This window comes from Eutrigla gurnardus, assembly GCF_963514095.1.
Source record: "Eutrigla gurnardus genome assembly, chromosome: 19".
NCBI lineage: Eukaryota > Metazoa > Chordata > Actinopteri > Perciformes > Triglidae > Eutrigla > Eutrigla gurnardus.
The window spans coordinates 18,064,830-18,088,119 of record NC_139930.1 but is presented as its reverse complement, the minus strand read 5'-3'; the positions used below and the strand labels follow the sequence as shown (position 1 = coordinate 18,088,119).

Here is a 23,290-nt window from a genome sequence, read left to right as displayed (position 1 = left end):
CAAAACACAAACCCCACACAATTTGAGTCAACTCACTCACTGCGGAAAATAGGAAATTGTGTGATATCTGAAGGGGCTTCCTTCCATACCTTGTCATTTAGGACTCAAGCGCCTGGATCCCAGTGGATGGCAGGTGATAGATCCAACAGCAACAATTTGCTTATCTGATGAAAAAAAGACAAAGACAGAAGACAACATAAGCAACCAAAAGCATTAGGAAACACTTACTATCCTGTTTGAAAAGTATAATTTCCTAAATTATCTTGCAATAACTTTTTAAAAGCCAACATCATCGGAATTTGAAAGATTACAAAAAGAGAACCCTTGCAATTAATCTTTAAAAGTGCTTTATAGGAGTTGGCCTCGCTCGTTTCACGTCAGTGAGAAATAGGGATGTGGATCGCCTAGCAACACAACACAACCATAATACTATACATTGACCATGAAAATAATAAACAGATATACAATCATCTGTTTAACATCTGGAACAGCACAGGAAAATCTCATGTTTTTTATTAAATTCAATTGACAAAACTGGCAATCAGACTAATTCTCTGTATTGTGAGATACTTTTATAATAAAAATATATATTATTAAAATATAACGGCCATAAACCTGAAAAGTTCCAAAGAAATGCTTGGATCCAGAGACTATATAGTCTCTTGTAATACATATCTTTATATGATCAAACTCAAATAATGGGATGAGATTAATTTGCATGTTCCATGGTGCATGTTCATTAGCACTCGCATTTAGGTCAAAAGTACCTCTTTCATCATCTCATCATGTTAAGTTATGCTTGTTAGGGGGGTGCTTTGCAACTGTGCAAGGTAATGTTCAGTGTGTTCGACAAAAATCTGATTTGTCAGCTAAAACTTCTTTAGAGCCCTTGAATGGGGGTGGAATCACATTTAGGATTTACTGAAATAAGGCTCCTCCAGCCTGAGGACATACAAAAAGCATAAATAGAAACATAAGATAAATGATCAAGTGGTTTTCATTTTGCTACTAAACATTGATAAAGCATTAAAACCAACATACATTGTAATGCGCACAAAAAAATCAGCTCATTTTTACAGAAATCGGTCTACTTTGTGATGGTAATCCAGCTCTTCTTAGAAATAAGAACGTGAACCAGAATCGGTGTTGAAATGCAGCATAATCTCGCCTCTCGGGTCAGAGCACAGCACAACACAACACAGAATTGTCTGTGCATGTCTGGAGAAGCATTAGCTTTGCCAGCTGATCTGAGACAAACTGAGCCGGCTAAAAGATAGGATCATCCCCTCCACTATCTCCATCGAGCACAATAGAGCTATAGAGCAGGAAAGAAAAAAAACAGGCAAGATAAAGAGGAGGAGGAGAAAGAGAATTTATTTTTACTTATTCATGGGGTCTCGTCCAATCAGCTGCAAGCATATTGGCCTGCACTGACACCCATTAGTTTCTGCTCCACTTCCTACTTGGGCGCCTTTTTCCTCATCTCATCTATTTGGGATATTGAATCTTGCCAAACAAAAAGTTCCTTCCATCACACACACACATGCTGGAATTGAGCACCAGAAGCGTCAGTTTTCAGATTGGGGATGTTGGCAGTGGGGGAGGGGCATTGCAGTTAGGCTCCACGAATCGGCTTGTCTCCTTTGCAGCCACTTGCTACTGCCGCTATACCGTGAAAGCACAGGAGATGGGTTACAGAAAACACCTGCACCTTGTTTACAAGAACTCTTATCAATGAGAAAGTACGTTGTCCTGTGCAGAATAAGATTCATGCATTCGTGTAAGCTTTTATAAGCTACAAATAATAACCAACATGCAAGTAATTATCGGTGCATCGACGGCAAATAAGAGCTGCCATCTCTCGAGCATTGACATGAGTCTCTTCATAAAGACTAAGACTATGACCATGTCAAGGTATTTTACCAAGAATCAAAAAGGGAAAATAACCTCAAAATACATTGACTATGTATGGAGACGCCACGCCACGTGACCGATAGAGACTGAGCAGCCATCGGCAAAGCAAGACATCCTTGTTTGTTTCGTTTGCTATGGTAATAATGTAATTATGTTCTATTACTGGACTAATTGCATATTAGCAATACCAGTTTATCTGTTCCTCGTACTGGCCAGTCTGTCCCTCTGCTCTGCTAATAGACCGCACAACACTGCAAAATTAAAATTAAAATTGGCCCGCTCTCAGACGTTGTGAAGCAAACGCAAAGACTTTCTTGCTGCAGTTAAAAGGTGTGTTGGTTTAATGACATCAGCACTGAAAGGGGATACTCGCAGATCAAGTGGGAACAGATAAGACTTTAGCAATATAGCTGTACACAGATGTAAACAGAGCTACGATAAAAATGCTATCCGTCACATGACATCAGAGGCAACAGAGTGTGCTGGGTTCGAGGTGCTGACCAGCCTTTGCCTGCGCAGCCTGTTTAAATCACAGCACACTTCTGCAAATGAAAACCAAATATGGAGCTTCTTTATGGGCCAAAAACCCAGCAATTTGCCTGTGCACACACGCCAGCTTTTATAGTATTCATAGGATTTGAATATGCTATAAAATTTTAAAAAATACATTTGACCCCCCTCAGCCTTATCTAACAGTTTGCACTGTGCTTTTACAAATTAGCACAGGTGTGATTTCACCCAAAACACAATAATTAGATAGCCAGAGGATACATGCACATGACTGCACTTTAGGGCCATTTAGGTAATTTTGTAGCATGTGTAGCAGATACAAATACCCCGAAATTAGCAACAACAGACCCCAACCTGCTTGAGCAACAATAATAGTATTATGGATCCTTGCACAAGGACATTTTCCCCTTGAGTGGGGATACCTGGCAGTGGATGACCGCACTGTCCCATGAGGTTATACGTTTGCATATCATGTGGTGCCTGAAGTCAATGCATTGACCAGCCTACAGCACATAAAACAAGTAAGGCTATACAGTATGGAGGCAGCTTCTAGCTTATGAGGCACATCTGTAGCTGATGTTACAACAGACCATTTCTTTCAGGGATTCATTGCATCGTTCCTCTTTGGTAATTGAAAAACTCTTTCAAATTCATCAATTACAAAAAATTCTTCTAAATAAATATCTTGTTATTATACCAGTCATTTATTCAAATTGTCCATGTGTTGTTTAGAGGGTGCTGGAGCTGTTACAGTATGTTCTGATCTGTGGTGTCTTAATCAGCTGGTAGACACCAGCAGGATTTGCCTTCATGAACATATCTGCTGATAAACAGCAAGTCTGAATGAAGCGGAGCCAGATGTTCTCCCAACTGGGTCACAGCAGCAGGCAAATCATAAGGGAGAAACTGGACACATATAACAGCATGTCAAATATTATGCAAATTTGCATTTTCCCACGCACACTGTGTCAAAATACAGACATGAATTGTAATGGAACTTCTACTGTATCAACGGCCTTCAATACACATAAATGGCTATTAATTCAATATTGATGTCTACAGTTGTGTAGCCAATTTACATTGGATGGTATTTATTAAGTCAGCTTTAATAGCCAGCGGGCAACAGACCAAGAAATGAAAATCGATAAACATGGACTTTTATCTTTGTTTTTTGTTTTTTATAATGATAAATCAGCCAAAGTGGAAGTTAAACATTGCACACAGAGCTTCACCAGATTGTAAATCAAAAATCACCACAAGCGTGTTGACAAACGTATAAATCTATTCCACTCTAAAAAGGAGAATTTAGAGAATAATTCTAAAGAAAATTGTGACATAACAGCCAACGTATCTTTACGAACACCCAGTCTGTTAAAGAGCATACACGTTTGATGTCGGATGTGTGTCAGTGCTTTTTATACAGTCTGAGTCAGGTCAATGGGCCTGCAATGAATTATAAATATCAGTTTGGGACATCCCTAGTCTGAATATAGCCTGCTCCAGATCAAGTTAGCTGTGCAGCTTTAGTTACCATGGTGATCGACCCTCATGAATAGTGTACCATTACTGTAACTCTGAAGGATTTTGCTCACAAATCACATGCATCCTATACAAATATCATTACAACAAATACCTACACACTGCTATCTTGTTTACAATCCATCCACACAATGGTTTAACCACTAATTGTCTTCCTCAGGTGGATGACTAATCCCATGACCTCGCTTTAACACATGGCCAAAAGTGTAGTCACTGCCTGCGATCAAATCACCCATTGTCTTATAACTCCGTTGCATGCTTTCACCTGCTTTAAGTAGCACAACAAGCACTTCTTGGCAGCCAAACGCTCATCGCCGGCCTCTGCAGAGATTCAGAGGGACCGCAGGGGAAAAAGCAACATAAAAGGCTCAAAAGAAAAAAAAAAAAAAAAAAAGTACAAAGCAGACAAATTCCTACCCAAACCAGTCCGAGCACATGCATTAACCTGTATTATTATCTTAAACAAAGATGTCGCACCAGTTCAAACACCGCCACTGTGTGCAGAGTGGAGCGATGCAACAGGAGTTGGCTAAAAATGTCAACACCATGTTACCCTCTCTCTCCCTCTCTCTCTCTAGTAGCCAAGCTGGAAAAGATACGACACAAACCACAAATGGAAGGGGCGAGCCTCCTTTTCAGTAACTTATGGAGTGCATGGACGAGCTACGCTCCAGTTACTTTTACCACACTCTGCAAAAATACACCATCTTTAGCATCTGCAATGAGGTAATAACAGAGACCATTACACTGTAGAGGTCTCTTGGAGGTTTGAAATGACAACAAAGACGCTGTTGATGCCAAGAACTATAAATAATTTAACTTCATCGCTTGGGTACCTCTAACTGATTTATGGTAAAATAGGGCTTTTTTTATTTCAATAAATGGAGGCTAATAGGATTGTTTCACTGTTTCTAGTTGACCACACATATCCCCAATTTCTTAATTAATGTACTCTATTAGAACAGATCCAAAAATGTTACTGGCAACGGGAGAGTGAGTGAGTGCTTGTGCCTTTTATTATCCTCAATATTTAAAAAAATAATAATAATAATCTGTGCTTGAGGTGAAACAAACAATAATTTACACCATCATCTAATGTGCAGACTATTTTCTCCATTAAAATAGTGGAAAAGCCAATCACCATGTACCACAGCCCAAAATCGTTTGGCCACAGCTCTGGTTTTCTGCCGACCAAGTTATTGATTTTAGGAAATAATTGATTCCAGCACTATAAAAATGATCATTAGCAGCAAAAATGCTCTGAGGCGAACTCCTTAATTGACAGCAAACGCATGCAACAGCTTGCTGCATGCACCTGCTACGAGAGGGAAGGGGACGTGGGGCTGCTGTCACAACAAAAATGTAGTCTGACAACTTGTTAAGAAAACCCACATCACATTTACTCAGTGACGGTTATGGGAGGACAGTTTTATGGTAACCTATTAAAGCATCGCCTGGATAGACCTTTGTTTTGGCTCAAACAATGACATGAAGATTATTTTTACTGACTGTGCAATAAGTATAGAAAACAATGACAATGGCAAAATCATCTGCCTGCTGCAATATATAAAACGCACAAAATACAAATTGGCACATTCTCACAGAGGAAACATCATCAGTATACACCCCCTCATTTCCTTAACTTGATGACAGTTTCTCACAGGTTACACGCCATCGCCTTGTCAACGTCACATGAGTATTTAGTCATTGACCACGTGTTCTTTGGTCCATGTCAACAGCTTCATTGTTGACACATAGCTTCTGCATATTTCTCTTTCCTTTCACCACAACGGTAGGGAGAAGAAAAAAAAGCATGATAATCATTTAAAGGCTTCACGTGCTGAAGTTGGCAGAGGAAATGTGCACTTATATGGTCACACTAGCTGGACTACTAAAGAAGATGGAAAAAAAGCTTCTCTATTGGATATAAAACTGTTATCTCAACACAGGGTCCAATAGCAGACAACAACAACATCACATTATACAGTGCATCAACAAGGCAGCGTTTTGGTCATGCGTTAGTTAATTGAAGTAACTGCAGCTGGAAACGACCACTTCCATTATACTAAGTTTTAAATCGTTTAAAGAGATAAGGGCCACATGTTTAAGCTTGGCCTGCAGATCAGGCCAGGACTGAGGGCCGCATTGAAGGAACTTTAAATTGAAGACATTTGTGAGACCTAAGATTCTGACTACTATCCAAAGACATACACACTCCCAGGTTAAGTTAGTAGGATGTTTGCCTGGGATGATCTTATAGACAAATAGAGACACGTCTCTACTCAAACACACATACATACATACATAGTAGGCATTTGCATACAGCACTGTGTTCAGCACCAACACGTTAACAAAAAGTGAATTTGATAAAAAAAAATTAAAGAAATTGCATCCTTTCCGACCCTTTTATGAAATCAAACATCATTCTCTCCGTTACTGATATCCCATTGGCTCACAGTTCAGAAAGATCACTCTTCCAACAGGAATTACATCACCTTAGGGAAGTAAAGACGCCGGAATAAGGTGTTGCCATCATGGAAAACTAGGCTGAGAAAACATGGTTTAACCTGAATGACCTGAGCTTAATCCTTCAAGAGTTTTTATTTGTCTGACTCAAAGTATGACATAGAGATACGGGGGGGTGGAATAAAAAAAAAACACACACAATGGAAGCATTATGGTCTTTGAATCAACAATTATGAAGCCGAGGCTTTGGGTGTACTAAACATGAGGAAACGTGGCTTTGCCACATTTGCTGAAGGCTATTGTCAATTATTTTCTTTTATTTCTATCTCAAAGTCGCACCACAAACTGTTCAGCAAGTGTACACTTTTTTTTGGCAGTAGTGTGAGTCATGAGCATGGCCTTTGTTAGAGTGAACCTTATCTTCCATTCTAGATAACATCTTTAGTAAATGATCGTATGAGGAACTTGACAATGAATTAAATGTTCACTTACACTTCAGTGGAAACATTTATATATAAAACCCCACATTGCCCCAAGCTCTAGAGATCTTACGAATGTCATCAGTCAGCATTATCATGACTAACTGGATAATAATCTACAAACAATCGACCACCAGCTCTCCGTTTATGGGCTACAACAATGATAGCTGATATGGCCTAGTCGTTCTTTATATTTTACAACAGCAAGGATGGCCTTTGTAGTCAGACCAGATACTGTATCTGTTTTACTGCACAACAATGCTCTACAGCGTCACATTCAAGGTTTGAGTTTTTAAAAAAAAAGGTAGAAGTATTTTCTCTGCATTTCAGCAAGCAGGCCTTCGGATGTCTAAAAACCTGCAGTTGTGTCTCTTGTTTTTTGGGGGGGTATAGTATAATGTCATGCTGTCATTTGGTGTGTTAAAACCACAAAAAAATCACGGATGAAATTCAGGCATGATTTTAAAAAAAATGTAAAAGCTTACAGTTAATTTTTTTTTTTTTTTTTTTTACCTGAACGTTATTTGCGTCAGGATTTCCTGCGATTTCTCTGGGATGCATTCGCCAATTTATCAAATAGTAATTAATAAATAAATAAATAAAAAGTCGACCGGCGTGGATCAACCTGCTAATAAAACCTAGAGATTAGCTCCTGATCTATGGCGAACCTTAACTGGATTAAATTGCATCGGGTTTAAGTGGGGATCGTAATCTGATTAGCGAAGTGGTGAGAAAATGAAAACACCGATACGTTTGAGTGTACTAATCCCTGAGGTGCTCCGCGACAAAGATGCTGCTGTTGTTGCAGTGCAGCTGTTTAACGTCAAAGATATGAGGGGTGGCATTATAAATATAATATTAATATATAACGAGGCTGGTAATTACACAAGACTAGCGTTACATTGGATATACTGATGCCTCCGAGTAGATAAGGAAGGGGGGGGTGGGCAAATCAAGCGACACTGCAAACGGGCAGCCATGTACAGCTGTTGACCGAAAACACACAAGACAGCTGCTTTAATTCTCTCACTACTGTCCAAAAAAAACAACTCACTATTATACCACAACATCAATGTGGTTACAAACTCACACGATTTAAAAAAAGAATGTTTTTAAAACACCAGAATGTGACTGAATTCACGTGAAGACTCCTACAGAAAGGGGACCTCAAACATACCAACGGCTACGCAGCTAGCATTGATGTTAGCATTGTTGTATGGGGGGGGGGGAGATAGGTAGAAACTGTAACTTACGCTAACAAAAAAAAGATAAAAATAATAATAAACATATCTTACCTGAATTACAGGTGTCGTTTAATGACGTCCAGGGTATGGGCTGCGTGTGGCTACTATTCCCCAAAGTGATGTAGAGAAGCGAGCATTAGCTTTCACTGTTTTTTTCTTTTTTTTTGCTTGAGTGTAGTTCAATACGGGGTTTAGCTAGCGTTAGCAGCTAAGCTAACGTCGCCCCACTTAAAGAGCAACTCGAAGCTAGCCGAGTACGCACATTCTCCCTCAGCGAGCGGTCGTTCAAACTTCTTCCAACGTCTCTCGTTGTTGTCACACAAAAACAAAGTGTTCGGCTCACTCAAAAAACAAACTCACGGCAGAGAATGGTCCTTAAATGTGATAAATGACACAAAGCATTTAAAAAAAAAATCCAAAATGTCCACGACAATCAGCAAGGAAATACAAAAAATGCGTACGACCTCCGGCAGAGTGAAAGCTTCTCGTGTAAAGTACGCCGCACCCAGATGTTTTTGCTCATAATTTCCTTTTTTCCTTCTCCCTTTCAGATCGAGAGTCGGGTGGAAGCATACATCGGGTGCCGTGTTGAGAGCAGTGTGAAGCGGGGTGGGTTGTTCTCGTCTCTCTGCGACCTTTGTGCCTACAGGAGTAGGCAGTCCGCCGGAGAAGCCGCCTTCCTAGCCGAGTCCCCCAGCGATGATGCGTTCACTGTCAGTGCCCCTCCATCACATCATCATACCTCTCTAATGAGGTCGAGGACAGATAATCAAGAAGACTACAGCTAATGCAATAATAAGAATGTGTTTAATCAAACCTCTCTTCATGTTTTCTGCACTATTTACATCAATTTTGACCATTCTTGTCAGCCAGAAAGAAGTACACCACTTTATTTAAATAAAAATAAAATAGTAACTCTCAGCAGAGAAAGTGTTATGCCAATAACATTCATTTTTTTAGCTTCACTTTAAATTCACACACACCAGCATTTGATATCATGTGGCGCCCCCTGGTGTATGTGTGTTGATATACAACTTTATTCTTTGCAGGGGGATTTTAATTATTGAATATCTATATTAAATTATCTTAGCACTTATCTCTTTTGTATACCAGCAGATTAATTAAGTAATTGGGCGTGCTTGAAACTTTGTGAAATTATTATTATTATTATTATTACATTTATTCTGATATGTACATTTTGTAAGACGCTTTGGATAAAAGCATCTGCTAAATGCCCTAAATGTAAATATAAATAAGTACCCCCCTGTATATATTTACACACACATTTACATTTTTAATAATTAATAGAAATATGATGTACTGTCTGCCTCAACCCTTGTTTGAAAAACAGGAAGACCAAAAGATGCAATGAACATTTTGTTTGCGTATCCATCCCTAACACTTCTGGTAACCTCTGAAAATACTTTTTCTTTTTTTTTTTTAAAAAGCACAATGCAGACAACTTATATCTACACACGCACACAACTTAGCAGATACTCAAAGTAGAAATACACAGACAGGATTGATACAAAAAAAATGTTTTACTGACTTGGACCTGCAAACGAGACGATTAAAAATCTACCTTGCTTTGACAAAGAGAACTAAATATCAAACTACAACGTCTGTGACTTAAACAGCCCTTTGCACTGAAAGAAGGCATCCTGACACGGGCCGCGTCCCAGGAAGGTTTTCAGCATGTCCACGCCATCCACGGAGCCCCCGGCTTCCAGAATCACCCGTCTGTACTCTCTTCCAACCTGATAAAAAAAAAAATACATGTATGCTTAAATGTGTTTAATGTATATTATGTATGATAATTAGAATCGCACCCACCTTTGGATTCATAATGCCTTGCTTTTTAAAGCGACTGAAGAACATGTCCATGGAGTAGACCTCGCTCCACAGATAGCTGTAGTACTGGCCGTCATATCCTCCAGCCAAGTGGCTGAAGCTGGCGGTCATGTTGGTGCCTGCAGAGATGAGATTCATACAGGAATTAAAACCTGCACACAATGGGCATATTTCTAATATATCAAATGGAGGTATTTACTCCTCCTCATAGGAGACAATTCAAATCTTCATGCATATTTCTCTATTTCTTTCCGACCTGGTGTAGCAGGAACCCCCAGGATGTCCCTGCAGTGCTTTGCAAACACCTCAGCCGAATCGGCACGAGGGCTGGTGTGAAGCGACTGGTCCACTTTCCCGAGGACCACCTGGCGCAGGTTCATCAGTCCTGAAGGAAACGGACACTCTTGAATTTCCGTATGAATTCGCTATGTGTTGTTGGTGAGGACGTGTCTCACCGGTGTTGGCGACTCTAGATGCGATGAGGTTGTCCAGCAGCTTGTCTGGGATCGGGCTGCCGTCCTTGTAGTGGCGAGACATTCTCCTCAGAGGCTCCTTCTCCCAAACCCAGTTCTCAAGCATCTGTGACGGCACCTCCACGAAATCCGTCTCCACCAGGGTCCCGCTGAACTCCGAGAACGTGGTCTGATACAGGAAAGAAAAAGTTCAAGCTCCGCCGCTCTACTTCATAACGGCTCTGCGGTGGCCTACCTTGGAACAGAGCTCGTGCATGACGTGACCGAACTCGTGGAAATACGTCTCCACTTCGTGGTGCTGGAGGAGGGAGGGGCATCCGGCTCTGGGTTTGGTAAAGTTAGCCACCATAGCCGCCACGGGAAGCCTGCGTTGTCCGTCGGGTCCTCTGCAGCCGGGCTGCAGCCCGAAGCAGGCGGCGTGGCCGTACTTCCCCGTCCTGGTGGAAGATGAGGCTGATTATTACATGACAACCAAGAGCTCAAGTCACTGATAGATCACAGTGATGATAAACTGATGAATCACAAAAGGTCAAGTGGGTCATTTAATGTTATGACGAAAAAGACATCTAAAATACACATTTATATGTTTGTTTTACTTCACTTTGTCCATTTGCGTCTTTATATTTATCCTAAATTCACCCAAAGTGAGCATTAAATAGTCGCATTTGCACATTTAAGCATCAGATTTCAGAAAACTTTCTTAATTTAAGTAATTAACTTGGGAAGTTTCATTGTGATATGACCATATTCCTCTCCAGTGACCTGCAACATGTAAGAAATTATACAATGCATATCTCTAAAAGCTGTTTTTGCTAAATATATATACATTTTTTGTCCATATTCTGAGCCAGAAATCACCACTTCAGTGGCACTAACATACATCAAACCTTCCAGTTTTAGTCCTTACATATAATCTGAAAGGTTTTCACCGAGAGATTTGTTAATATATATCATTCATAGCCTTATTTATAGAACATTATATTAAATAAAACCTCTGTATGTAAAGAAAACAAATCTGCATATATTGTTTAATATATATAATTTAATTAAATATAATCTTTCAAGCAAAAATGCCACCACTCTTAGTCCCAGCTTCTTAAAAAAAGCGTTGAGATTTTCTGATTTTCTTTGTTTTATCTGATAGCTTTAATTTAATTACATTTTTAAACTATTGGTGAGACAAAACGACACATTTCAAGGCATATTGCAATTGGCATTTTCCCACGATTTTCGGACATCCTTTCGACATAATAATGAAAGAATAAAAATGAACACCCATGCTCTAAACGGACACTCTACCTCGGGTGCAGGTCCAGGTAGAAGCGGCCCACCTCCTCGCCCGTCTCGGTGTCGCGGGCCGAGTACAGCTGGACGTCCTGGTGCCAGGCGGGAGCCTGCTCCACCTCGGAGAAGGAGAGACCCAGCAGCTCCTCGTAGATGCCGAACAGCCCTTCCGTCACCACGTCCAGCGGGAAATACTCGATCAGCTTGTCCTTGTCCACGGCGAACTTGCAGCGCTCCACCTGGTTCATGTAGTAGGGCAGGTCCCAGGCGTTGATCTGCCCGTCGAACGGCCGGCCCTTCATCAGGCACTCCCTCTTCTTCAGTGCAAGGATGTACTTCCTCTCCTTGACGCCCACGGGCTTCAGGGTTTCATGGAACGTGTCTGTGAAGTGGAGAAAAGAAAAATAAATAGATTTAAACTCACTTGCCACTGGAAATTTAATCTCATGTTTATTGTGAAAGTTTGGCTTCAGCAGCAAAGATGTGAACATTAAGGCTCACATCTCATTACATAACATAACATAACATTTATTTAACATTTAACATTTCAGTGTTTTGTGTCTAAATTGTTTAACTTTATTGTATTCATTGTATTTAAGACGTCAGGGACAAATACGGCGAGTTAGCTGAAGCTAGACGTCGTATACACTCGTTTAAAAGGCTTTTGTGTTTTTAAATTGTTTTTTAAATTTTATTTTCAGTGGAATTTATTTCTTTTCTTGCTTATTTTTCTGTTTGGGTCTTATTTTAACAATTTTAGAATGTGAAGTACTTCAAGACTTTATCTGTAAAAGGTGCTATATCCAATGTATTATTATTATTATTATTATTATTATTATTATTATTATTATTATTATTATTATCATCATCATCGCATTTTCCCAATTATTTGTGGCATTTTTTATATATATTGTCCCTGTTAAACAATAAAATAAAATAAAATAAAACAATACAGCAGGATTTAATTATATACATATTTAATAATGAATTATGTCCCTTCTATACATATTTGTACTTAAATAAGCAGATCCTAACCACGCTCCTTCAGCCCCTTCCACTTTGTCATACAAGACCACGAGCCACACATTACTGTACGTTTATTTTTGTTAATTTTTCTGATGAGTCTTCATCTTAAATTACACACGTGTTGCATGTGTGTGTGCATGTGTGTGTGTGCATGTGTGTGAAAACCATGGTGGAGGGGTCGTACCTAGAAAGTCCGACACGTTCCCTGTGGTCTTGGCCATGTTGATCTCCAGCACATAGTTGGCATGGCTACTGTAACCGAGTAAGTGTGCGACCTTTGCCTTCAGCTGAACCAGCTGTTCCAGGATGGCTGTGTTTACCTGGAGAAGCAAAGAAAGGCAGCAGAGTGAGAGATGATGTTTACAATATCTAAAGTTAGAATATAATGACCCGGGAGGATCTCAGTGAGCTGCTAGGGTTCCTTTACTGCCGAGGAAAAGGTGCTTCAATGCTTCCTTTCCTCTCTCCTTTAGCGGAGGATGCATCCTTCATTAGAATAACGCAGATAATGGTCACCGCCGCACAATTAGGAAGCCGAGTGTAAGTGCAGTCGGTTTCCGTATGAATTCTCCTTCGCGTCTTTCCTCGTTTGTTATCCCCATTGAGGTCAAAGAAAAGTGAAGAAGTCGGTCAATAATTGGCCTTTTCCCATCCTTCTATGGACAACTTCATTCTGAGGCTGAAGTAGTAGAAAAGTAGTAAAAAAAAAATAAGAAAGAAAATCCTGAATAATCACGGTTGGATTTTATTGTGAAAATAAATACTCTAACCGAGTAAGTTGGCTTTTATTGTGAAAATAAAAGCCAAACGTGCTTTTTTAATAGTAAATACTGTGTGTTTCACCACTTAGACATTTTAAAAATCTTCTGGCAGCAGAATGAAAGTTATTTACAATAGCAGTGATGTTATACAGCTGGATGAAAGTGAAGAGTCAACAGTGAAGCTGATATCATTGAGATCAGTTTACAGTCTGCATCATTCCCTCTGACATCCTTGTGTCGGTAGGCAAATTGAATCTGACTCTCCCATAATGATAACTACCATTAATGCACTTACTGATAATAAAATAGAAATAAAAACAAGGTGTGAGTTCATGAACATCTTTACGGATTAAAACTGTTTCTCCAGTTGGAGCTGCAGCTGCATGAAGTGAGGTTAAAAACAGAGCGATCGTGCTGATGTGCAGGAAGCACAGATTTATTGTGCGTCTCCGGTTACCTCTTTACACCTGCTGTGGAAAGCCGTTTCCATCTTCCTCCTGGTCTCGGGGTTGTGACACCTCTTCATCAGGGGGAAGTAATGCGGATATTCAAGTGTCACTTTGTACCGGCCGTCGGCCGTCTGCTCCAGGCCGTTGAGGTAGCTGTCAGCGAGGCCGCCTTCACGGGAACAAGGCGGCGACATTAACGAGAATAACCAAAGCACATTCATATTATAAAAATTAGTTTCATAATCGTAAAAAAATAAAAAATCTTACCCAGTTCCTGCTCAGAAAAAACAAGAAAGGTATTCTCCTCATTCACATTCTTGTTGAAGTCTATGGAGAGTTCACTTATGAGCTTGGAGTTTGTTTTTATTTCCTTGAGAGAAAAAAAAACACAAAAAAACAAACATTTTAATTGTCAGATGTCAGATTTTATCACAGATCTGGATTATAAAACATATTATTATTATTATTATTAAATAATAAATAATAATCGTGGGGAATTTTTTTATTTTGTTAGAAATCGTGAATTTTGGCACAAGTGACTTAAAAATGGTGTTTAGTTCGCAATCATGGTAGAAAAGTGAAAAATACAGACTGATTTAAAAAAAAATTCAAACAAACACTCAAAAATTATGCCTTTTTACATTGTATTTATCTTTAATTTATGCAGGGAGACCTTATTTAAGATTGCTTGATTATTTTTTCCCACTAAAAAAAAGGCATATCCTATCTGTGATGCAATTAAACAAATGAAAAATATAGATAATCAAATATAAGGTGCAGTGATTCCAGTATGTTTTACAGCCATTTTTAAGAGTTTTAAAAATACTTCAAAAACTTCAAAATAAAAGACTGGCACTTGCTATCACTTAAAAGGAAGACCAGCTTGTCGTTAATGTAATATACCCGCACTATGATCAAAGCTTCAGCAGCTTTAATAACACATATTCATCACCTCCTGTATGTCTCTAGACAGGTGCAGTCCATTCCGCTTGCCTAATGTGACGAGTCTGTCCAAGAATCTCTTTTCCTCCGGTGAAAGGTTGTCTTGGAGCTTTTCCTGTGAAAATAAGAATAAATATACATATTAGGCACAATTTGTTTTATTATCTTGCTCATTTTATTCCACTTCATCTATGCTGCATGTCAGCCAGCCTCTCCTAACTGGAACACGCGGCGTTGACAACGCCTGAATGCAGCAGATTAGATTTCTTTCCAAAGCTAAATAAGAACCAGTGGTAGGGGTCAGGACATAAACACCTTAGTCCTTGTATGTCTATCTGGTTGCTCCCCGGCTGACACAAAAGGGGAGCATGGATACGTCGGCGGACTAGAGGTTAAAGGTCGACCTTCCCCCACACTCCTGCTGTGAGCGATGTGTATGTTTGGCGTACCTGCAGCGCCGTGATCCGCTTGAACACATCTTCCCTCATACTCAACTCCACGTTGAACTCGGACAGCTTCTTGTCGGCCTCCGTGCTCGCTGTGCGGACCTCTTTGGAAGGGCAAACATACTGGGGGAAATCGAGAACGTGGAGCGACGCTGCAGGGACAGGAAGACGAGTGTTACTATGATCCGTGCCTCATCGGGAAAACAGCCTGAAGAGTTTAAAAAACAGCTCACAATCATATCTTATATTTTAAAGGCTTTCCTAAAACAACTGGGTATTGTAGTTCTGAGTAAACGTAACTATAACAAGAGGAAAATGAGTTTTTTGGGGGGACTATTTTCAGCTGCGGATGAATTAATGTTTGGTGCGGTTGTTGAAAGGGATAAGTCGGCATCTTTTATGTGAATGTCCAAACAGTTTGGATTGTAAATGCAGTCAGTTGAAGCAATACATTCCTCAGCGTTTACTATGGAGTGCCTACATTTACCAGCATGCATTGCATGCAAGCTTCGGATGCCTAAGGGTCCAATAATATGTTTTACTTCCATGCACCCTAGTACTCGACTCTGCTTTCTCAGCCAATATGCAACTAATTCATCAATTGCATCAATTGAATACATTTACCAACAACACTCATTGGACATCATCATTTAAATAAGTGGCAATTTTTTTTATTTAATATTTAGATCTTTTTAGAAATATTTAGAGTGAGGATCCTCAAATCTTAAAAAATATGATCATGAATCGGTTGCATAAATAAAAGATAAATAAAAATGATAGTGAGCTAAACAGAAAAAAACCTTTTTGTTATTAATAATATGAGTGTTTTATCCTGATGCATGATAAAATAATATCCTCCCATCCCCAATGTGTTCTTAAACACACACATAAAGAAACACTTACACGCATAGTCCAGTTTGGCATGAGCCAAGGCTCTCAGGGTGTTTTCAACAGACACCTGCTCCAGCTTCAGGGACCCGATGACGTCATAGACCGCCTTGACTCTGCTCATCAAGCTCTCGGTCCGGGTCCTGATGTCGTCCGGGGTCAGGTCCCATCTCAGCGCGTTACTGGGCCCGCTCCCTGCCCGGGAGTTGCAGCAGCATCCCCGGGCAGACACCGCTCTGGTGGTCCCGTTCTGGACGGTCATTCCCGGGAGAGGTTCAAGGACGCTGTGGAGAAAATCGGACATCTTAACACTCAGATTGGATTTTAACAGCTGGCGAGGTCACACTTTGAATACGTGCGTTTTAACCCCTCCCCTCTCATGCTAAGCAGGTTGACCCCCCCCAACCCCAACCCCCGCTGACAAGTGTAGCGTTTCACGGCGGCGGAAGTCCTTCAATACAACACCATAAAAATAAAAGCATGTAATTTGCTAATTAAAAAAAAAAGATCACTGTCAAAACGTGTTAAAACTTTAATGCATCGTTTAAAAATGCAAATACAACCCTTTTTTATTACGAATTAAGTTTAATTAACGTTAAATGCAGCTAATCACACACAAAACAACCATACCTGCAAAGCGCTCTGCGGACTACAACTCTCAGCATGCCGGCGGGTTTCACGCACGTCCGCCCCTCTGACTGTCACGTTCACTCAGTCCAAACACAGCAGCAAGCGAGCTCCGCGTTTGAAATGTGTGTGTGGAAGAAAAGCAGCAAGCAACGCGTTTCTTCCTTCCTTCCTTCCTTCCGCCTTCGACGCGCATGCGCACACGAAGACGCGATCAAATCCGACACAGGTCCTCATGACGCCGACAGCTGGAGAAGAGCTCAGGTAGGCGGCCGACACGAGCATCCTTTCACACTATGTTATCCATACATTAGCCTCATGGGGTTTTTTGGTTGAGGGGAGGGGTTGGGGGGTGTTGGCTCGTGCATGTTTTGCTGCCTTGGTTTGCATCCTTTCACGAGCTCCACACACAGCGCGCGAGCCCTTGTTCTCTGTAGGCTTTTTTTAAATATATATATATATATATTCTTGAATGCATTGTATTCATTATTATTATTATTATTATTTAAATTAACCCATGTATCAGGGGGGTCGTCTCCCGCGACGGTATTACATCACAGCTTCTGCATCACTGCATGTACGTATGTGTCAACACACACACACGCACGCACACACACACACACACACACACACACACACACACACACACACAGGAGGAGGAGTGGCTGTGTGTGTCGGGCCGGACCTGAACCAACGTAATGAGTGGCATCAGCACGTGATGCACGTATGAGGCAGTGTTTGGGTCTGCAAATCATTATTCTGTACCCCCCCCCCCCCCCCCCTATATGTTTGCATCTGCTTTGGTCACTGAGATGATGGAGGAAAAAAACAGCTTTTTAATGGAGCAGTGTTTTGTTATTCTTATTATTAGGCCTATAAGCCCCTAACCCCCCCCCCCCCCCTGTGAGTTGTCCTGGAAACAAGAACCAGACACACCAGCAGCGTCCTCGAAGTCGCCTCCTCCATAATAATAAAATAATAACAACATTCATCTGTTCTGTTCTGTGGTTGAGCATATATTGTGGTAATCTGATTTAATACCACTTTACTTAGGAGTAGGTATATATATATATATATATATAATATATATATATATATATATTACTGGCCCATAAAATAAGCTGCAGGGTCCGCATTAGTTGATATATTTTTTTATATAATACAATTAATTGGAGTACCGACAATCGTTTTGACTTTTTAGGACGATTCCTTTTGGGCCTTTGGGCCACCGTCCAGCTGATAATCCTGCTCCGTTAATAACGAGAGAGCAGCTAATTAACCCCAGGATTTGACCACATTTAAACAAGCAATCAAAACTCCTCCACGCAACCACACACACACATTCATAAATCATAAGAACACTTTATGATAAGAGCACAAAACGCATGCTTGACCAATGAACAACCAGTGATTAATGATAAGTTTCTAAATCACCTTCTTGCTCTGAGTAATGGGGTCCTAGATGAAAATGCCAAATTAAATCATAAATACATATATGAATAATCAGTCTCAGTATCAAAATATTAAATTATCGCTGCACTAAAATCAAAAAATGTTAATTGTATTTCTCTGAGAGCATGTATCGGGTGTGAAATCCTGATTTTAAACTAATTCCAGCCAATTTGGTGGCATATAAATGAATGCATGTATTACTGGATGAGCCATTAAGTGCAAACTCATCACAAAATACTCCCAGTTACTTCATCACGTTTTAATAAGTGAGCAAACTTGTAAAAATCCTGCATCCAGTCATGAGTCATACATCAGTTATGTATTACTAATGACTTCATCATCGTGTGTTTTCATTCCCTTCTATGAATTGTCATTGCAACGCCGTCGTGTGTGTGTGTGTGTGTGTGTGTGTGTGTGTGTGTGTGTGTGTGTGTGTGCGTGTGTGTGTGTGTGTGTGTGTGTGTGTGTGTGTGCGCGTGCAGCAGTTTCTAGGTAAAAATGGCAGTGGAGAAGCGTTTGGCATTCTCTATTGTGCAGTTCCTACGAGATCAAACACATTGCGGTGCTTTGAATTCTGATGAGCAGGAGAGCCTCGAAGGTAGGTCAACCCACACTTTACAAACACCCGCTCTCATCTCCGTCCAACAAACATAATGTTCTTATATAGAACTTTATGAGTTATTATAGTAAACGAGAGTGTGTTTTATCATCAAAAAGAGACCACAGTGCCGTGTTTCACATAGACACGACGGCTTAGATCTTCTCACTCCTGAATGTGCAGCCAAGCTCTGACTCACTGTCATAATTCTGCAAAAAAAACAAACAAAAAAAAGACCATTTGTTTGGCTGCCATCTTATAAAATCTCCCCGATGTGTCAGTTGCGATCCAGTGTTTGGAGACGACCTTTAAGATCAGCTCCAGCGACTGCCACCTCGCCGTGCCACAACCTCTCACCGAGATATTCCTCAACACCCTCCTCAAGGTGAGGATAGAACAAGCCTTCATAGAAAAACACCTATATGAGTCATAATTAATGATTTTTTTTTTAATTGTTTGCATTCACTCAGAATGACAACATTACCATCCCAGAGACCTCCCCGTCTCCAGAGGACATCGAACGAGCGGAGCAACTTAAGAATGAAGGTAAAGTTTCACGTCATTCGGACCTTGAGGATTTATTCACTGTTATATTTGCCGTTCTGGAGGTAAGAAGAATCTCTGGAAGGAACATTTTGGAGGAGAAAATGAAAACACACAGCTAATATATGTATGGTGTTTCCATAAAGATTTGATTTGATCTATATTTTCCTCCCCTTTACTTTGTTGTCTTTAAATGTGCTCTATAGATAAAGTGGATTTGATTTACATGACATAAAATACATCATACAAATAACAACAAAACTTAAATAAATAAATAAAATCATTCAAGATCGAGGAGGGACAGGAGAATCTTTACATTATGCACCTTTAATTCACATAAAACTCATATAAATCAGTGTGAAATAGTCAATATTCAAGTCAGAATATGAGATATATATCCAAAACCAAACAATAACAAAAAAAACACCTCTTTTAAATCTCCAACTCCATTCCTTTATACTTTATAACTGTTTATAACTGCCTTTAAATGCACTAAATAGATAAATGGACAGTGAATGCATCACATTGAATGATGATATATTGTTTTCTTTAGGGAACAATCACATGAAGGAGGAGAACTACAGATGTGCAGTGGAGTGCTACACGAAGGCCATCGACCTGGACCTGAGGAACGCCGTGTACTACTGCAACAGGTACTTAACCCCAACACACGTGCACGCTGTTGGGGACTTGCCCTTCAGCGTACCGGGAACACAGTTAAACCAGACGACAGTGATGGAGGTGGATTTAACGCTCCACAGGGCTGCAGCTCACAGTAAACTGGGAAACTACACAGAGGCCACCGCTGACTGCGAGAGAGCCATCGGGATCGACCCCAGCTACAGCAAAGCCTACGGGAGGATGGGGTGAGTTCTAGAAGGGGTGTAATCTGCTCCCGACGACGGGGTATCAGGGCCACTGTAGGGGGGCGGAGCCGAGAGAGAGGGGCGGCAATATTCACAGAAAAAAAAAAAGGTGTGCCACTTTATAAAGTCGCAGATTTGCTACTTTATTATGGAGGTCATAGAGGAAGTAAACACGTTGCTCGACCGGATGTTTGCCGTTGCTATGACAACAAGTGAAAAGCTACCGCTAACATCTTAGCCCAACCACCCGATCAATAAACACCCATAAGATGACAATACGGCCTAATAATAAATAAAACCAACACTAACCATAAACAGCCATCAGCCGAAAAACCCTAAAAAGGCTGTATTTATTAGAAAAATAAATGCGTACATTCATGGGAAGTTAGCTAGCCGGTTGTTTTGCCGACATCGTAATAAAGTCGCAAATCTGTGACTTTATAAAGTAGCAAATCTGTGCCTTTCAGAGCCTCTGAGAGAGGGGGGCAATAGAAGGGTGCAAATGTTTGCGACTTTATAAAGTCGCAGATTTGTGCCTTTTTTCTCTGAATATTGCCCCTTGAATATTGTTTTTTTCCTACAGTGGCCCTAATACGCTGTCATAGCTCCCTGATATTTTAAAGGTCTTTCCCCCCAAAAAAAAGAATGACGTGTGTCCCTGTGTTTTTGATTCGGGGCCTCCAGTTTGGCTTTGACAGCCATGAGCAAATATCCAGAGGCGATTTCCTTCTTCAAGAAAGCTCTGGTGTTAGACCCCGAGAACGACACGTACAAGTCCAACCTGAAGATCGCAGAGCAGAAGCAGAAGGAAGCGACGAGCCCGGTGAGTTAAAAACGCAAAAACAAAGCCACGTGTTCTCCCTCATTCTGTCATCATCACGACGTTTCCCACCGTTTGTCCGTGTGCACAGATAGCTGCTGGATTGGGGTTCGACATGGCCAGTTTGATCAACAACCCCGCCTTCATCAGCATGGTGAGCACTGAGTCCTAAATAGAGAGTCAACTCTAAGAGCCTGGCTGTGTCATAGAGGTTACTGCCGTTCATGGAAACTCACCGCTCTGGTGTCGTCTCTCCGGTAAAGGTTAGACCCAGTAGTTTCACTAATTAGTCCCGTGAGTGACAGTCAGCGGTGGAAAAAGACTCGTTAAATGATGACACACTTCTTTCACAAACATCTGAATCATCACTAGATGATAGATGATCACAAAACTGTAACGGTGAACGTTTTTCTGCTTTCAGGCTGCGAGCGTGATGCAGAACCAACAGGTCCAACAGCTGTGAGTGTCAGGAGAGCATCGGCTGTATTTATGGTGACGTGTGTTTGCTTTTAAACACACCTTTGACTCACTGTGTCACTGTGTGTCAGTATGTCGGGAATGATGTCCAATGCAGTCGGGGGTCCGGCAGCAGGAGTGGGAGGACTGTCGGACATTTCCAGCTTAATCGAAGCGTGAGTGCACTCGAAACGAAAGGGATTAAAACTGTTTGCTTATTGGTTATTGAGAGTTTTATATTTACAGATTATTTCCATAAAAAGTCCACAATGAGGAGATCATTCTGTCTCTGTTACTGTACTGAAAGCTATTCCATGAATCAGCGGGTAAAACCCACGTTGTCTCTGATCATCAGGGGCCAACAGTTCGCCCAGCAGATCCAGCAGCAGAACCCGGAGCTCATCGAGCAGCTGAGGAACCACATCCGGAGCCGCTCCTTCAGCGGCAGCGCCGAGGAGCACTCCTGATCTACTCAGGTGCTTTTATACCAAAACTAAAAGCTGATGTACAAAAAGGGGAATATGTTTATGTCACTAACATGCATTTTCTTGTATTTCTATTTCAGTCTCATGTTTTTTTCCCCCCCTCCAAACGAAGGGCAACCACACGGCGCGATTTACAATCTCTACACCCATTTCTTGAAATCAAATCCCCGGCAAAGCTGGAACGAAGAGACAAGGATGGGGCTGACGGCACTTTACTGTGACTAAAAGACTCTGCGGCGGAAAAAGAGATGAGGGGAGGGGGCAAGAGACCGGGACCACCGGACCACCAAAGGAACCATTCCACACACGTACGACACTGTTAACACCTAATTATCAAAAGAGCCAAGAAGTCATTCCGCCTGCTGAGGGAAACATGAGTAAATTCTTCCTTCAGTGCTTTTACATTCTGCAGAGATCGAGTTTTATACGTGCTGGAAATCCTGCCCTCGTCCCGGGATCCTTCTGTCCGGTCATCATAGAGATTAAAAGGGAGGGAACGTACTTTTACAGCATTGCAGGGAACATTTACGCTTCTTTTTTCCTCACTAACCGTCACACATCGGGTTTATATCGCATCATTTCATATTATTTTTGTAGACATTCAACCGCGTCGTTGTACAGCAGCGGTTTGCAGCCTGCATTGCGTCGTTATCGCACTTTAGCAAAACAAATAAATATGAATAAATATCTCCCCTTTAAAGCGTATTTAATGGTTAATTAACTAGTGGCAAAGTATTGAGACTGTTCATTTTGCATGCTCTTAAATCTGGTATTTGAGATCAGATGCTTTATGGAAACAAATAGGTACGCTAGGGCGGCACAGTGTTTTGTCTAAAAACATGTGAATAAATGTCTTGAAATTGAAAAGTCGCACATATGCTTCTTCCGTTTGTGTCTTTGGGTCATTATTGTATGAAATACGTCTTCATTATATTTAAATAGCAGGTCTTTAAAGGGACACTACACTAAAAAACAGACTTTTTAATAGTGCTAATAACTTATAACGCAGCCTTCGAACAGAGCTTTTCTCAACTGTGACTTTTGGCTTGCTACATATGTTTGTACATTATTATTATTTTTTTAAACAGCCTTTAACGAACACCATTTCCCATCAGCCCCAGACTTCCGAAATCTCGACAACAGATGGGTCCATCAATGTCCTTCAACATGC

The 23,290-nt window shown here is 40.8% G+C and overlaps 3 protein-coding genes across 4 annotated transcripts in view; 1 reads left to right on the top strand and 2 right to left on the bottom strand.

The window, feature by feature from the left end:
• The window catches only part of erbin (erbb2 interacting protein), a 44,694-nt gene extending 35,887 nt beyond the window's left edge, over positions 1–8,807 (bottom strand). The window contains exons 1-2 of one of the 2 annotated variants that reach the window (XM_084035745.1): positions 8,204–8,807; positions 90–164 (exon numbers count right to left, since the gene is read on the bottom strand). The gene's annotated coding sequence lies outside the window, so the exon portion shown is untranslated. The remainder of the gene's footprint in view (positions 1–89; positions 165–8,203) is intronic. The other variant, XM_084035746.1, reaches the window with a different exon arrangement.
• Positions 8,808–9,013: 206 nt separating this feature from the next.
• On the bottom strand, positions 9,014–17,084 carry nln (neurolysin (metallopeptidase M3 family)). Its single transcript, XM_084034982.1, has 13 exons — positions 16,903–17,084; positions 16,288–16,556; positions 15,388–15,536; positions 14,949–15,053; positions 14,264–14,366; positions 14,005–14,165; positions 12,971–13,106; positions 11,776–12,142; positions 10,712–10,913; positions 10,459–10,645; positions 10,260–10,388; positions 9,986–10,122; positions 9,014–9,909 (listed from the first exon to the last, which is right to left on the bottom strand). The coding sequence occupies exons 1-13, from the start codon at positions 16,935–16,937 to the stop codon at positions 9,766–9,768; spliced, it is 2,124 nt and encodes a 707-aa protein (XP_083891108.1). The 5' UTR covers positions 16,938–17,084; the 3' UTR covers positions 9,014–9,765.
• On the top strand, positions 17,084–22,967 carry sgtb (small glutamine rich tetratricopeptide repeat co-chaperone beta). The gene is made up of 12 exons (XM_084034983.1): positions 17,084–17,163; positions 18,834–18,949; positions 19,231–19,334; positions 19,420–19,495; positions 20,046–20,145; positions 20,254–20,358; positions 21,043–21,181; positions 21,270–21,332; positions 21,600–21,637; positions 21,727–21,810; positions 21,990–22,110; positions 22,200–22,967. Exons 2-11 carry the CDS (start codon positions 18,850–18,852, stop codon positions 22,099–22,101), a joined length of 921 nt encoding a protein of 306 aa, XP_083891109.1. The 5' UTR covers positions 17,084–17,163; positions 18,834–18,849; the 3' UTR covers positions 22,102–22,110; positions 22,200–22,967.
• Positions 22,968–23,290: the final 323 nt, after the last annotated feature.

What these genes read in the sequence shown, in the direction of transcription:
- nln (XM_084034982.1), bottom strand. Translation starts at nt 16,937, where the DNA reads ATGCTGAGAGTTGTAGTCCGCAGAGCGCTTTGCAG. An exon ending in TCCACAGCAGGTGTAAAGAG is followed by an intron (nt 13,107 to 14,004) that starts GTAACCGGAGAC and finishes TTGCTTCTCCAG; the next exon opens with GTAAACACAGCCATCCTGGA. An exon ending in GAACGTGTCGGACTTTCTAG is followed by an intron (nt 12,143 to 12,970) that starts GTACGACCCCTC and finishes TCCACTTCACAG; the next exon opens with ACACGTTCCATGAAACCCTG.
- sgtb (XM_084034983.1), top strand. Translation starts at nt 18,850, where the DNA reads ATGGCAGTGGAGAAGCGTTTGGCATTCTCTATTGTGCAGTTCCTACGA. An exon ending in GCCGTGTACTACTGCAACAG is followed by an intron (nt 20,146 to 20,253) that starts GTACTTAACCCC and finishes AACGCTCCACAG; the next exon opens with GGCTGCAGCTCACAGTAAAC. An exon ending in AACCAACAGGTCCAACAGCT is followed by an intron (nt 21,638 to 21,726) that starts GTGAGTGTCAGG and finishes ACTGTGTGTCAG; the next exon opens with TATGTCGGGAATGATGTCCA.